A 16,680-nucleotide genomic window follows, 5' to 3' on the forward strand; every position below is an offset into this window, starting at 1 on the left:
AGATAACCTTATTCTTTATCTTGAACCTTCTAACTCTTACTCAAAAATCAATAGGGAAAAAAAAAATCGGTTCAGCCTGAACCATTTTTTCATGGAGTTTTAGTTTGACCATGGATCAACAATAAATAATTTTTCCAGTATTAAGACCCAAAGAGCAAATATTATACAGAAATTCATGAGATTTCCCTAAGCAAGCTTCTCCTAGTGCTTGCTTTTTTTTTTTCTTTTTTACCTTTTTTTTTTTTTTTTTTTTTTAAGGACAGTGGATAGAGGTATTGCTTGGACCTACCATTGACATAATCAAAAATTCCCTTTGATGGTAATTGTGAGGTCTGTTGATGGTGTTATCTTCAGGTTTAAAACACGTAAGTATCCTGTAGATCCAGACTTAAATCCCTGTAGGACTGAATCAATATTTAACCTTCAAAGGCAGATAGATCAGTTGCTCTTGTGTGATGTTTGGTTTAGACGTTTGTAATGGCAGACCTTTCTGCTCTATTTGGAGAGTAAGGTTGCAGTGGCCTCATTCTTGAAGGAAAGCAGTTTCTTTTGTCAATACAGTCAACAGGCTTCCCAGAATTATGTAGTGGGTTGGGACACATGTTTGTAAAATACCTTGGAATGAAAGACTCTCAATCAAATATTAAATATGATTTCTTTGTGTTTATATAAACTTTCCAATTAACTAATATCCTGGAGCTCAGATGCACTAACAAAAAGTGAGATGTATTTGATATTTGAATCATGTTTTTTGTTTTCAGAATCTATTGTTACAATATTTATTCATCTGATAACAATCAACTAATCAGCAGAGGGGAATGAAACTGAATGATTTGTGAAGTAGAAAAATATTTTATTAAAGAAAATTTTGAACTGTCAAAGACATGTATCAGCCTACATTCTGACAGGTGATACTTTGCAGTTCATGCAGACTGTGTTCAGAAATAATATTTTTTAATTATAATAGTATTTCAAACTTCATATCACAAAAAACTCCTACAAATCTAAATGAATGACTGAGTATGAAATAAATCTCTGAATTTGAATAGTTCCAGGCCTCTATAAATCTGGAATTTCCTGGAAATTTTTCCTCTTTGGATCCCTTTCTAACAATAATTAATGAACTTAAACATAATATCTTAAAAAGTCTTCATTTTTATAAGCTGTCAGTTTAAAGACAAATGCTTTGAGGAAGCAAAATATATTTTCTACGGACTAAAAACTTGAAATACAGTACTAATTTTATAAACTTTACATATTGAGTAAAGGTTTTAGGAAGATTAGTTACGTGGCTAGAGAGCTTCCAGACAGATTATGTTTCACTGGTATATATTTTTCTAATATTAATAAAAATTCTTTGTATTTATTATCAAAGTAATACATTTGAGGCAATGAAAGGATATTTCTGGTAAAGCAAATTGAAAATATTTGGAATTCATTCTTATTTCTTATCAGAAGGATTTCTGTCTAGTCCCTCAAGCAGACAATCTCCAGTACAATACCATCTGATGCTGTCATTAAATCCTCAGCGTCAGGTTTCCGTAGCAACAGAAAAGCTCTCCCTGCTTGACTGTCTGCCTCTGAAATCCGAACTAAAACAGTTAACCTTATGCTGTTTTTCTATGGGTTTTTTTTCACAGATTTAATCTCAGACCTTCTGTATCTGGAACAAAGTGGTAAGTAGCAGTTAAAGTTTGTGATTATTAAATTATATGGCTGTATTTTCGTTGTTGATGTAGATGCACACCAGATGGTGGCCTGCTGTATTCATCACCAGATTAGAAAGATAAAGTCTGGGCTATATGTAGGCCTACGCATGCGCTTATGAGTTTAATTTGTTCATAATAGGTTACAGGATCTTTAGTGCTTATTTAAGATAGCAAATCTTGAAAAGTTTTACTTTCATTTGATTATAAATTTGACAGAATGAACATATTTCCAAGGTGTTTGAAGTTAGTTTCGATATTACCGTCTTCACACTGTTATCCCTCTCCAGTAGCAAGCGATATGCAAGTTACATAGAGTACACCTGGTTTAAGAGTTATTGTTCACAGAACAGACCACTGTATTTAATTCAAAATATATAATAATAATTAAAAACTATGACCAGAACTCACATACGATTTTCATGAAGAAAAAACGCAAAATGCTTCTGAATGTGATTTAGAGACTGAGTGTACTTACTAGCATATTCTAAATAAGAGCTTTCCTCTGTTCACAGAAAACATAATTTATTTCATTTCTAAGACAGCTAAATTTTCCTAAAGCTAGTAGAAAGTCTACCTAGCTAGCATGGAGAGCTCCCAGATCAGTGGAGTTCTGAGTTTTATTTTAGTAATTATCCATTCTTTCTCATTATATTTTTATGATCTTATTTTGTTGTTGCAATTTATAATATGCATGATGTTTTTAAGGAATTTTACTTAGATATAGTATCCATTTTTTGGAAGCAATATTTATAAAAAATGTAGTTGATACGTTTTTAAAAACACCTTTGTAAATAAGCCTGAACTACTGCAATTTCTTGGTGTACAAAACTTTTCTATGTGAATCATGAAAACTATGGTATAGGTTGAATAAAGCAGTTGTGACTATGGCTTTATTAATTAATTAAACCAAGAGATTGTGCCTTTATGCTTCTGGAGATTGGGAGGAAAAAAGTAACGCTTTGATATAATAAGCATTTTTGTTTACACATTTATGAGAATATATTTTGTTATTTTTTAATGGGATGGGACATCACTAAGAGGAAAAGATACTGTAGCAAGTATCAAGAACTCTCACAGAATCAGTATTTTTGCCTTTTTGTGAGGCATCTCCAGTGATGACTTCTAGATATATTTGCTTTGTACTAAAATCATACAATTATGCATTATACTGATCTTTATATGACTGTAAAAGTTATTTAAATTATAACTATAATTTCATGTTTCATTTTTAAGTAATTTGCTAAATAATTGTGTTAATTAGTAAGAAGTCTTTACACAATTTCATTAAAATACAATGTTCATCTAATTAAGTGTTAAACCTCTTTTCTGAAGTAACCAGGACAATGATAGTCATTGTCCAAGGGCATTTCCAAGAAACATCAGTGGTAGCTGGCCTTTGCTAAGAAATGGTGTGATATGAGAGAGATCGGATAATCATGTGAAAGGCATGTAAATATTTACTGAAAATATGTTACATAGGTAGAATATCTTTTTAACATATCTGAAATGTTTTAAACATAGGAAGACACATGCACCTTCTTTATACATGGTGGTATTGTAGGTTAATAACATTGTATAACAAAAATGTCACTTGTTTTTTATACATCTGTCAAGAGGAGTTAAATAAACTCACCAGAGAAGTTTGTGCATTTGAGGTATCTAGTTAGTACATTTTCCAGGAAAGGGAGCAGGAAGTCAGCATACCCTTTACTACACAGTATTATGTTAGCAGCAGCATTGAACTGATCTGAGGATGAACAGGGAATGCAAAACATCTACACTTGTCAGACTTTTGGCACAGATCGCTCTTTTGCAATGATATGAAGAGAGTAATGGGAGAGTAGAAAAAACCCCACACATCTGGACCACACATGGGTCATTGCAAATGGCACACAGAGCTAAGTATCTCAACCTAGTAAAGACTCCTGTGTGTCCTCACAGTGCAGGGCAGCACTCTGGACCCACCACGCTAAGCAGAACTAACTTAGAACTCAGGCCACACTTTTACTGATTTTCAGTAAGTTTCTTAATCAACTGTTTCTTCAAAATGGAGTTGGCAGTTTTCTACTGCACTAGTGATGTTTCAATAGAGTAATCAATGTTTTGATAATAACATTTTGAGATATTTTGATAATACAATTACTAGAGCTTTATAAGTGCCTAGCCAGACCTTGGATCATTTTGCTGTAAACAAAAAGCAACCAATCCTGTCCAGAAAAGTGTTTCTGGAGAAACAATTTTGCTCATGGGAACACAGATGAGTATTTAAGACTAAATGGAGGCAGAATTTGTTTAGTCCTTAGTGAACTGCTTGGCCTGGAGAACTAAAGAAGGGAGTTTATCTGCATCTTAATTTTCCCTGTCGCATTGGTATTCATAATAATATTAACTATTTAGTAATTTTTTACTTTAGATTATAAACAGGTAATGCAGCTTAAAATAATTGTGAGCAAATTTTAACAAATCACTAACATATTTGCCAAATTTGGGATCAATTTTTTACTTCTTGTATGCACTTACATTGCAGAAAGTGTGTGGATATTTGCACACAGGTTCATCCATGTTTTCCTCCATGTCTCATTCTTTATACACATTCCCAAATACTATCAGTGAGCTTTTACATGAATAGGGAAAAAATATGTAGGTTTAAATATTTATCTTTTTTTAAAAAGACTCCCCCCACTGTAAAAATGCTATATAATGAATGTTAAAAATTAAATAATATCATATTTGGCCAACATAAACCTAGACAATTTGTGTTCCCAAGACCATTTGGGAGAGTTGATTTTCTTTCTGGTGTCATACATTGTCTTGATTTGTGGTTTCTGATTATTGTTTTTTTCATAAACATTTGGTAGATAGAGAGAAGACTTATAAGAAAATAAGATTTATTATAGAGTGCACATGCTGACAGGAACTGACTGTGCTAGATGCAGCAACGTGATGATTTCATGTCTATACTGATGCATTTTGTTACTATCTTCCCATTCTGTCAGTTTAGTATCCCTTCTCTTGTGCCAGTCAAATTAGTAACATTTGACCCCCAAATTCCTTAGGCTCATTTAGCTATTGAGAGTTGATAGAGAAAGAAAAATAACGTTATTGGTTTCACCAATCAAAACCATTTCTCTGGAAATGATGCTTATGATGAAATAAAATACAGAATAACAGCATTTTCTATACTAACCTGCGAGCCTTTAGTCATTTTGTAAAAAAAAAAAATAAATTTATAAAGTTAACAAATCAAACGGACAGATGATCAATGTCAAATTTACTGAAAAACTGCCTGTGCAAATGGAATGCCAGATTAGACCATAATTTGTCATTCAAATGGCTGATGACCAGGAGTATATTGCTAAGCATGCCTTGGACAAGAGTTGTAGTAAAAGTCACCTTCATCCCAAAATGTATATAACGTAAATTTCATACTAAAGTTTGAAAGATATTTAAGGTTAATAAAGATTTCCAAGGTACATGATGAAGAAGCTGTTATTAGCTATAAATATATCTTGAATATTGAATTTCTGGATCAGTCCAATTATTGCCGCAATTATAAATCATAATAACTATTTATTAAATCGAAAGACACAAAGATTCATTTTTTCTATAAACCCTATTCATTGATGAAAGCTGTAAAAGATTCTGGCATACTTTACATTGTCAAACAGCTGCTGTGTCTGTAGGTCCCTTCTGATCCCCCAATTTTTTACTAGCTTTTCTAATTTTGTATGGCTCCCAGATAATGTGTTTCTTTGGAAATCTTCCTTTGGAAGATAGTAGGTTCCATTGTTTTACACATCAATACTACAAAACTTAAGTAGGGTAAATATGCTATGCAGCGTGAAAGCAGTGGTTGGGTAAAGCTGCTCACATAAGTAGTTGCAAGGTTGCACTCTCTGGCCTCTTTTTTTCATTAGGTGCTCATAGACTTTGTTCTCTTTTTATCTTCAAGGACCTATAATTGTTGAACACCGGTTGCTTCACAGATTGAGTGATGCTTCTTGTGTGACTAACAGCATATAGATAGGTCATTGATGGGGTATATGCATTAAAATTTCCTAGGTAAAGGAATGAGTTACACACGTGTCTTTCCCTTCTTGGGTGTTATATAAAAAAAAGGAAAGAAACCAAGTGGGAAATGAGAGTTATGTAGCTTACCCTTCATGGGAAGAGGGAATTTAAAGTGCCTGGAAGATTTTAACGTCACAAACCAGTTAAGTCCTTCCAGGATAGGTAGTAATTTTGAAACTGTGCAGCTGTTTATCTTCCTCTATAGTCAAGAGATTAACATGGATTTCCATGAGAGCCTCCTTCTTCTTACAAGGTTTAAGATACTTGCATTTTCCTGGGGAGGGCCTTAGCCTGTAATTTATATAATTATACTTTTCTCTGTTTGCTCACTGAATTGTTATGTATTTTATACAATTTGGGTTAGCTTTAATGAGATACTGAGAAAAACCTCAACTCCTGGTATTTAATGAACTTTCCAAGGGTGGAGAACATTTAGAAAATACTGAGCTACTTAGGCTAAAAGGTTATTTTTCTTCCTAAATGCTAGCTTCGTGAAATAGCATCTACCTTGCAACTCTTGAAATAGAAATTATATATTCAGTCTTAAGATGGGCACAATTTGCATTTTGTCTTGGGGAGAAAAACAAAAGATTTTTTTCCATTCATATCAATGAACAAAACCAAAGAAATGGTCAGTGATTTATTTTCTTTTAATCTATCCAAACTGATTTCTCCACTCCTTACGCGGTTATGTTAAGCTATTAAACTAAAAGCCTAATGTTCCTCCAGTCTTATTTAACTACATATGTTACCACGGAATTTTAAATATTTATTAATACAATACTTGTGAAATGTTTAAATCTCTAAGTAATTTTATTTTTGCAGACTGTCAGTGAAATCAGTGTTGATACCTATATGTCTATGATGTGGAAAATTGTACTGCCATATAATACCGAACAGAAGTGTAAACATGACATCAATGTTAGTATTATCAAAATGCTATATCTTTCATTGTGATTTTTTTTCACAGTCTTAACTTTGAAAGTGTTTTTGATTGGTTCACAATATGTCAAAATAAATAGAAGTGATCATCATATAACTGTCATATAAAAATTGGGAAATTTCAAGAGCCAAGGTTTCTAAAGCAAAAAGGTTTATTCAAAAAAATCCTTTCTGATGTGGAATTTAAATAGAAGCAGATCAACTCCATAATTAACAATAAATTAAAGAAAACAGACTAAAAGGATGATTATGCTCTTCCATATGATGCAAGTATGTAAGCAGTGATGTATTATCTTCTATGCTGAAAATTGGAAAGGGAGCTGAGAATTGCAAAAATATTTAATAGATTGTTGAGCATAACTGCTTGTGATAGAATTCAAGAATGTAACTTTTCAAATGAAAGACTGAAGGGTTGCCTTAAAGTATCTTAACAGGGACGTTTCGTATTTGTGAAATGTTTTTCAAATAATGTAAGCATAACATAGAAACTGGTATACAGAAACTAAAGTTACAAGATGGAAACTGGGGGAAAAAAAAAAATGGAAGCAATGGAGTTTCCACTACCTGATATCCACCACAAGACTGGATCTTTTCTACAAAGCATGACTTTGTCAAATGTAAGTACATAGTGAAATGTAAGGGCTAATAATGTGTAGGAGATAAGATAGGAATATCTGTTTCTCTGAAAAGATGTTCACACATAGAAGAAAAATTATTTCTGTGGGTAAAAAGGGAAAGAATCTATGTAATTGTTAGTATCTTCTGAATTTTTATATATTTGGAGTCTTATTTTAATATGAGAGTATTATTTTAGCCCATAGTGAGTCCCCCAGATAAGGCCATTTTCAGTGTACACTGATAACAATTCAAAGTTAAAATAACAAAATCTGGTTCATACTTTAAAAGTACTGCTCAGGCACAAAAAGGATTCATGGGAGAAGTGCCACTGATAGAGCTTGTCTGAAGTAGAGCTCTGAACATAGACACCCAAATTCGGTCTGGTCTTCCTCATATCTCTTAAATGGGAAACATATGTGGTTACAGTGAATATTTATTTCTCAGATTGCAACACAGCAGTTTGTCAAAGGAAATTTTGAAGAGTACTGGGCATGGTGTACAAAATCCCAGGCATTCTGCCTCTTTGTGTCTCTGGTAGCATTGGCCAGCAAGCTTCAGTCCAACACAGCAAGTAGCATGGCCCAGCTGGAGTGGATCTTGACAGCAAGACCATTCGTGCAGAAGGCTTAGTATCCACATTACACATTTCAGGATCTTTATTTTGGATTAACTCTGGTTTCTACCTAGGGACTTGAATGCCTGTTAGCAGTTGGATTTATTAGTTACACATCAGGAGTGCATGTTCTGGTTTAATTTCATTTGAAAGGAATCTTATTCATGTGCTATGTAAAATGATCTGAAGCACTGTAAGTGGGGACAATCAGGTTATTCACTTAAAACACACATTCCTGATCCAAATGAAAACACTGTGTAGCACAGCTTCTCCTTTAGCTATAGATTTAGCCCTGCATTTTTCCATTTCTTTATGCACTACTGTGTGTTTGAAAAAAAAAAGTGTTTTGAAAACCAAAATCAAGAGCTGAGCAGTCTTTTTACTGAGTAGCATGTCCTTCTGTTTAATCTATGTTTCTTTGGGGTTTTTTGGTGAAATTCTATTTCCAGAGCTGCAGGGAGACATTCTGGAGCCTATTAGTTGTTCCCCTGCTTCCCCCTTCTTGAGCTTGTTCACCCCACTGCCATGAACTTGTGACTAGGTAACAGCTACAGGCAGCTGAAGTCACATATTTGCCCTTACTTAGTACATTACTCTCACCCTGTATTTGTTGCAGTTTTGTCCATAGGGATAAAGGTTTAGGAAAACAGTAAAAAAAAGAGAGAAATGAAAACTAGGAAGAGTACATATATTACCACACCTTTGCAATTTTCTTCTTTTGGCATCTCATCCTTTGCTGTTCAGTTTTGTTCTGTGTAATACAGCACCTTTGGGAAAGGTTATGAAATCTGTAGGAGTCAGGTGCCTGCACATCTTTGCAAATTGTGAGGACAAAACTTCCCAGAAAAATATTTATTCTAAAAGAAATGTCCCTTGTCATTGCATGAGGACATCACCTTTGGCTTCTATAATGCCCTCTATATTTATCAGACTAATCTCAATTTATTATTTGTTGTCTGTGGGAGGGGGGTTAAACTCAGTGAAAAGGTAGATTTTCATGACAGAGACAGCTCTTCTCATTGTTCTCTCTGTGGTGAGCAGCATTACCCTATGTTCACTTTAGGTAAAAACCTAATTGGACAGTTTCCTGACATTTTGCATATCATACAGTAGCTCGTATGTAATGTTATTGATCAGAATTTCTTTTCTGTCCCTGTTGCTTTACAGTACATGTTTGTTCTTTTAGAGATAAATGATGCATTGCTGAAAGCACAATAATTTATACTAGTGTACATATAAGAAAGACACCTTTAGGACATTTCATCATTAAAAAGTGTATGTCCTTATCATTGTACAACTACATGGATGACTACACTTTCTGTTACAATGTGTCCATAGTTTTCCCACTTGTCACCTAGGAAATAATTTATTTTCATTCATTGTCAGATTTTGCATCTCTACAGGCTGGATCTATGTAGTGAAAATTAAACGGTGATTTATAACATAAAGGGGAAAATTATCAGAACGTTATGACCTTGTCACAGTCTTGAATTGTTCTCGTTTTTAAAATAGATGGTAATATTACTTTTTATCCTAAGAGACAACTGATGCTTCTGGAACTGCACCCTGAAACACTGAGGTGCTTATCGCACTTCATTTGTGCTAACAGCCTTAAAGTAAACAAAATGCAATAACACTCTATCTTCTTCATTTGCTCTTAAATGTTATCTCCCCTTCTATAACCACAAGTGCAACATACCAACATCTCACAGTCTTGAATATATTGATTTTTAGATTATCTTAGCTGAAATATTATGAACTGTTTTTAAAAACCATTAGGTGTGTGTAAAGATGAAGAACCTACGTGCTGCTTACACAAAGGTTAGGATGTAATGGTGAATTAGTCTAGCTTTCCTTAGTCCTGTGGGATGCGCATTTGTCTAAACAAGAAAAAAAAGGATTTTCAGCTTCAATTTTTGAAGCAATATTTGGATGATCATATAAGTAATGGTGTATTTTGTCATGTTCTTCTGTTCCGCATTTCAATTGCTTTATTTCAAGCTAATATCAGCCTAACTCAGTTGTGAACCACCGTCAGCAAGTTTTTTAAATTTAGCCCATTGGTGTTAATGCATCCTAAATAGCCAGTACAGCAATATGAGTAAACTAGTTAACGGTAATGCTCATTGACCAATATTACACAGCCTAAAAGCCCATGACTACAACATAAAGGATGCTTGATATGCCAATTAATTTCTCTAAATTGCAGAACTTTTATCTTCCAGGTTGACAAAAGACTATGGTATGTTATTGACATAATGTTAGTCACTGTAATAATTTAATATTTTCCTTCTTTTTATTTCAAGGAAATATTGTTGTCTATTACCCTAATTGCCAAAACATCTAATTAAAATAAAAATTATCTTCAGGCTTACTTTGTAACATAGCACAAGTAGCATCCTTAATAACAAGTGAGAGAAGAGAGTGAAAAACAACATGTTGGAAAAAGGAAAGCTTTTAAAAAAATGAGACTGGCAGGATGGACTGAGCATCTATCCTTTTGATCTAGTGCACAAATTTTCATCTCAACATGAAAAAAGAGGAGTTTTGTCAAATATGTCAATTTGGCCAAGCTCTGCTTTTCATCCCTACTCCCCTTCTTGTTTAGCTAAATTAAAAGACTTGATTTCTTGCCTGTTTATTAATTTGCATAAGTAGCAGCCTTTATCACTTTCAATACAATCTCTGCATGATGATTCACTGTGTTGAAGGAAGCACAGATCTGCTTTCTATTTTTGTGGCTGATAATGTCCAAGCAGTCACCTCCCTTATGGCATTTGAAGGGGACAGCAGATGACAATTTCAGGATTATTAAGAGAGTGGGTTTAATTTTGTACCCTGTCAAATCCTTGCAATAATCTTTATCACAAGAAAAATTCATGTGGTACAATTTCCTTTTCTCATTACAATTATTGTCATAAGAATGAGAATCAGTATGTAATTGACCAGAGTAGTTATGCAGTATAAGAGACTATCACTGTAAACTTAACAACATTTTCTGAAAACTGCCATGAATCCATCCCTTTCTAAGAGCAGAGGTTGTGACTGATTAGCAGACCAAACTGTCCACTGTTGAAAGGGTTGAGATAACATTTTTGGCTATTTCCCACCACAACCCCCCAAAGTCATAATGTACAATTGAAACCATTATGTGTTCTTAGCTTCCTGCCAAGAACAAATCAGTTTGACCAAGTGCTGGCCCACAGCTGGACGGCTGCCTGAAGTAACAAAACAATCATGCCATACTAAAGTGCCTCACACATTAAGTCAGACACAGTGTGATACGAGAATTGCACACAAAATGTATATTATTAATAACAAAGACACAAGCAAGTCTTGTAATCAAGTCAGGACACTGAATTACATACTTATCTTTGATCGGATTTTTTTTGCATAGAAAGTCCTTTTTACAATGTGTTTTAATTGCATATTTATATGGTATGTTACTACCAGTATCTAATGTTGACACAAAAGTTGAAAAAATATGTCAATGGCAGTCCATTCCTATATCAGATGCAAATTCGACACACTGAATTAGAGGTGTTAGTACTACCCCCACATCATGCCACTTGGTGTAGTCTTCATTTTATGTCTTCTTGCTTTTATGAAATCTGCTTTTTGTTGTTGTGTACATCTTTTTATGAAACTCATTCAAAGAGGATATGTGTGCTTCTGGCCCTCTAAGAACAGTAGCACTTGAGCTCAAGGTGTAAACTGTTTATATCTGGCTCATCAACAGGACGGCAATCATTTTGTATACTTGCACAAGCCATATTCTTATACAGAGACTACTTTAGACACGATATAGTATTAGAAGCTGCAAAATAATGCTACTTTTTGCTATCAGAAGGTCTGTTTTGTTTCTAACACAACTGCAGCAAAAGTTAAAGCAATTGTGAGATTCAGTAACAAAAACCAGGACAGAGAGAAACTAACGATCTCTGAGATATTGTCACAAGTGAAACCAGACATCATTTGCATGCCATTTTTATGAACAGTGTTTTCAGAAGTTGTTAAACAGACAGAAAGCATAGTTTTTACCAGTGGCAGCAGACTCTGAAACAGTGATCTACAATATCCCCAAGTTAAATAATTACCCAAGTTGTGCTGTAGCAAAGACGCATGCGTTGCCATTCTTCTTGTTACTGTGGAATATTTCTTTAACCTTTCAGGAAGGATATATTGCAACAGTATTATGTAGACAGATTTTTGCAGAGGACTTTCTGAAATAAAGCTATATATATATAAACTCATAAACAATTCAAGAAACTTACAGATCTACCAAAATGGTCAAGTATATGTGTAGATCACTATCGCCTCAGTTTCCTTGGCATCCAGAAATGTTTACACTGTTTCAGAATTCCAGATGAACAGAAACGTAACTCCTCGGTCTCTCTTTGAGCAATCTCTTTTTTTTTAAACCTGTGACCAATTTCCATCACTTTCAGCAAGAGTGACAATGAAAAGTATTGCTTTTGCTCAAAAAGCAGCAAGTCCTTTTTCCTCTGTTCTTGTATTTTTGACATGTGCCTTTTTACAGGTGTTTAATATAAACACACAGCTACTCCTTCCTCTTTCCTGCAGACCAGTGGCTTTGCCTGTGTTGTACCTGCTTCATTGTTCCACTGAGGCAAAGCTTATTCAGTCTGATTCAGAGTCAGATACAAAGCTAGCAGTTCCTCTCTTCCTAATAGAAAAATCAGTGATCTAAGAAAACATGGATGACCAGAGCACAGGAAAACAATACAAAGAGCTCATTACATCAGAAAGCATTAATCACATGCACACATGTGCAGATTAATTCCCCAATTGTCAAAATAAATGTCTGATACAGAAATTATTTTTTAATATCTGTTAAGGAAGAATGCTGTGAGAGGTAAAAAGTCTACTTTGTAGTTCCATTTCAGTGAAACATAGTACCTTGCTTTTCATATTCTATACAGAATGCTATTTCCCTTATTATTATTAAGAGAATTTGTGCTCCTGAATTAAAGTTAATCCAGTTTCTAGGTTTTCTGGAATTTTTATATATATATATATATATGATTTGGGGTTTTTTTGGTTTTGGAAGTATCAAAACTCAGTCCATCTATTACTTAATGCCTTACATTTAGTTATTTATCTATTTCTAATTTTCTCTTCCAATCATATCATCACAGCACTTGTAAACCTGAATGTTCCCTGGTGAATACTTTAGACAGGAGCCATCATGTCTCCTGGCTACTAGCTGAGTGTTAAAATGCACAGTGAACATAGAAGAATGATACTTTGTCAAGTAGTTGACACAGTAACCTTGTGAAGGGCACTACAACTTAATATAACATCTGTCCTTAGAAAAATCATTGAACCTACACAAAGAAGTTCAGAGAATCTGGGTGTTCAGGACCAATTTTCAGATGGTCCAGACCACTCAGCTTTTGCTTGGTTCAAGTAGTTCTATTTTAACTATGCTGAGATTTGAGTGCTGTGATTCCCTGCTGTCTACACTGGCATAGCTCTCTTCAAAGACTGCCCTAGATATGACTTTCAAGAAACTATATGTGTAATTTTATAACACTAACTCTTCATAAGAGCCTGGATCACCTTGAAGACAGTGTCTGATGTCACTGCCTGGAGAGATCGTTTTGTTCATTAGGAGAACTGTATCAGCTAGCTCCTATGAGGCAGCATCCTGACATCATTAAGCAGATAGATAGCTAGACATGGCACAAAGACTCCATGGGTAAGAAAAGAGAGACAAAAGCCAACTTAGCTAATATTTCAAGGGCCTTTTTGAATAAAAGTTTGAAATGGGCTTTATATAATCTATGTAGAATTTTAGTCCTGCCTGATACAGTCACTGCAATTGAACGTGTAAACTACTTTTCAAGTGAAGATGGAGCGAATTTCTTTTAAAAAATAGATAATTGCTCAGATGATATAAAGCACTCAGCAGAAGTGTTGCTTAATACCATTCTGAATCAATATACTTTATCTGCTTTCTTTTACTTTAAAACTCCAAAAATGTAGTGGGGAGAAAAAGAGGAGTAATGGTGACTATGCTTTGAAGATAATAGGTCAGTTCTGAATGTTATTAGGATTCCAGGAGCAAAGGCAGATTTGGCATTGTAGGATAAGGCATATGGGACAAGGCAAGACTGTAAGATTAATTCAAAATTGCACTATGTTAATATTTCTAAGATTTTTTACCCTTATTATATATTTCAGAGATTAGTAGATTAATGAGCGAGGTTTTACTCTCATTAAATTCTTTGTCATGAGAACTCTGAAGAATTGTATAGCCAATAAATTATGTGAAATTAGGTTGAGTTCTGTGTTTCTCCTGGTTTTCCATATATTGTTTTGATACAAATGTACCACTGCTTCCAACTGCAGGAGAAAGCAAACAGCACTCAGACTAATAAAAAAATCTGAGTGATACATTGATCTATAACTCACAAAAATGATCATAAAAAAAAAAAAAGATAAATACAGACACATGAAAAAACATGGATGTATAATGCAACAAATTATACTGTTGATACCTTTTAAGAATATAATTTGCATACAGTATTCTTTGTAAAAAGGGAAATAGACATTAAGAAGAGCTGATGGATCCAGACTGAAACTGCCCAAGTAAATATCCTTCTCCTGGAATAAATTTTGTTCTAAAGCTTTAAGGTGGTGTGTGTGTTTTTATGAGGTTAATGTATGATGGAAAACCTACAACATGGGTCTTTGGCTGACCTGTACTGTCCTACTTTTTAAGTCAATTTTTATGTTGGTCAGTTTGTGGTGAACAGGCTGTAGAGAAGGAAGCTGCTGGCCAACTGCTGTAAGTGCAATAGATAGGTTGCAATAGAGCTGCCTCATCTTTGTGTCTCCTGGTCTAAGAAAGGCTTGTGAGACACTAGCATGTCAGGAAGTTCTTGTTACCACTTTATCAAGAGCTTATGGTCACCAAATTTCTTGATGTTGTGGTGGGAACTGTGAAAAGAGAGTATCATAGTTCTATACCCTGTATTTGGATGGCATTCATTGTAATTTAGCCATAACCACAAACAAGACTTTTATTTGCTCAGGTAATTTGATAGTCAGGCACTTTGTCTCCTCTAAAAAATGTCAGAGAAAGAATTTGAAAATCCTGCATTTATCATTTACAGAGATTGTCCTGCAGTAATCTTATTATGACAGTAGGCAGAAGGGGAATTCTTAGAGATCATGGTCACAAAGGAAGCCCATGCAAAAAGCCAAAGATAGGAATGTGGAAGTTCCTGCTGGAATACTCAGATTAGCTGTGCATCTGTTAGGTTAGTCAGTTTTTATGTTGAAAGTCTGATGGAGTATTCCTAGAGTATGATCAATCTTATTTTCAAGGCATCAGGTTCTGTGGTGGTTGAGAAATCAAAGCATAGGGAGTTGTTTAAGCTTTGCAAAAATGCAAGTTTGGAAGTGTAGAGATAAAAATATGTTAAGTGTAAGTATGTGAAAGAGTGGAGCATACACACATATTGATAATTAGGTTTTGCTAGAATTGTTCTTTTACAAATAATAATTACATGATTATTGTAATTACATTCTGAAAACCAAATGCTGACATAAGTTTGACTAAAAGTATTCATACAGCCAAAGCAATCTCACTGTAGGAGCTGAGGTGGTGAAAAAACTAGAGTTAATATGTAGTATAGTTAAAATAAGGATGTGATTCTTTGGAGATTTCTTTTGAGTGATCTTTCTGGATACTAAGCCACATATATTTTAAATTGCTCTGTGTTAACACACACAAATTTAACAATAAATTTATTTTTAGCAGTGTTGTATATTGACTTGTTTCTTCCTAATCCACATCAAGCAAAGTTAAATATTACAGTAATGAGAAAATATTTCTATGCTTAGTCAGAAAAAAAATACAGAAATAATTCCATGTAAATAAAATTAGAAATTTGACTTATCTTAAAGCACTTGGAATCCGAAACCCACATTTCATTTCAGTAGAATATTTTTAAAGACTATTTTTTAAAAGAAAAATGAGTTTGATCTGAGCACTTACAGTTTTATGCTCTGCTTCTGCATTTTCACATAACTTTATTACAAGCATAGGGGGTTCTGCATTTTCACTGATCAGGTCTTGTCATGACAGTTTCTTCAGAGCTCCATGGCTTTGCTTTCTATGGATCATTTTTAAGGACCATTAATAAATATGCTTTCAAGTTTAGATAACTGTAACTGATCTAAAAGCTTTTGAAAACAAGAATTCAAAGTATGGAATGAAATGGTGTATAATGGTAAGGAGATGCTCATCAAAGGCATTAAAAATGTGGCTAAAATTAAGATCTCTTCACTCAGCACACTATATGAGAGCTACAAGATTGCAATCATAACAGAGTAATGAAAATGGATTTAGCTGATGCCATTTCTCATTTTCATTACCATCATTTTCATGAGAATGGATTAATATTGAGCTATTTTGTATTCTCATGGCAATTTTTGTCACAAAATGGATTCATGCCAAGCCATCTTCTGTTACTGTTAATCTTTGTCAAGAAGGCAGGACACCAAAATTTTCATGACCCATTGAGTACAGAGGAATATGTAAAACTTTCACAGCTCTGCAGACTTCAGACTTTTTTTGGTGGTTTAAATAGTGTCACATCCCAATTTCTTGGGATGACAATTCAGATTTGCTGATTCTCAGGTCAGGATTAATGTGAAACAGCACCAAGGATTCTTCAATTCACAAAACTCAAC

The 16,680-nt window shown here is 34.1% G+C and overlaps 1 protein-coding gene across 1 annotated transcript in view; it reads left to right on the top strand.

The window, feature by feature from the left end:
• The first annotated feature begins 1,578 nt into the window (after positions 1-1,578).
• The window catches only part of EYS (eyes shut homolog), a 1,110,009-nt gene continuing 1,094,907 nt past the window's right edge, over positions 1,579-16,680 (top strand). The window contains exon 1 of the mRNA XM_074819828.1: positions 1,579-1,676. Coding sequence (XP_074675929.1) covers positions 1,610-1,676 — 67 coding nt within the window. The 5' untranslated portion in view covers positions 1,579-1,609. The remainder of the gene's footprint in view (positions 1,677-16,680) is intronic.

The sequence above is a fragment of the Strix aluco genome, chromosome 3 (genome assembly GCF_031877795.1).
Source record: "Strix aluco isolate bStrAlu1 chromosome 3, bStrAlu1.hap1, whole genome shotgun sequence".
In the NCBI taxonomy this organism is placed as follows: Eukaryota; Metazoa; Chordata; class Aves; order Strigiformes; family Strigidae; genus Strix; species Strix aluco.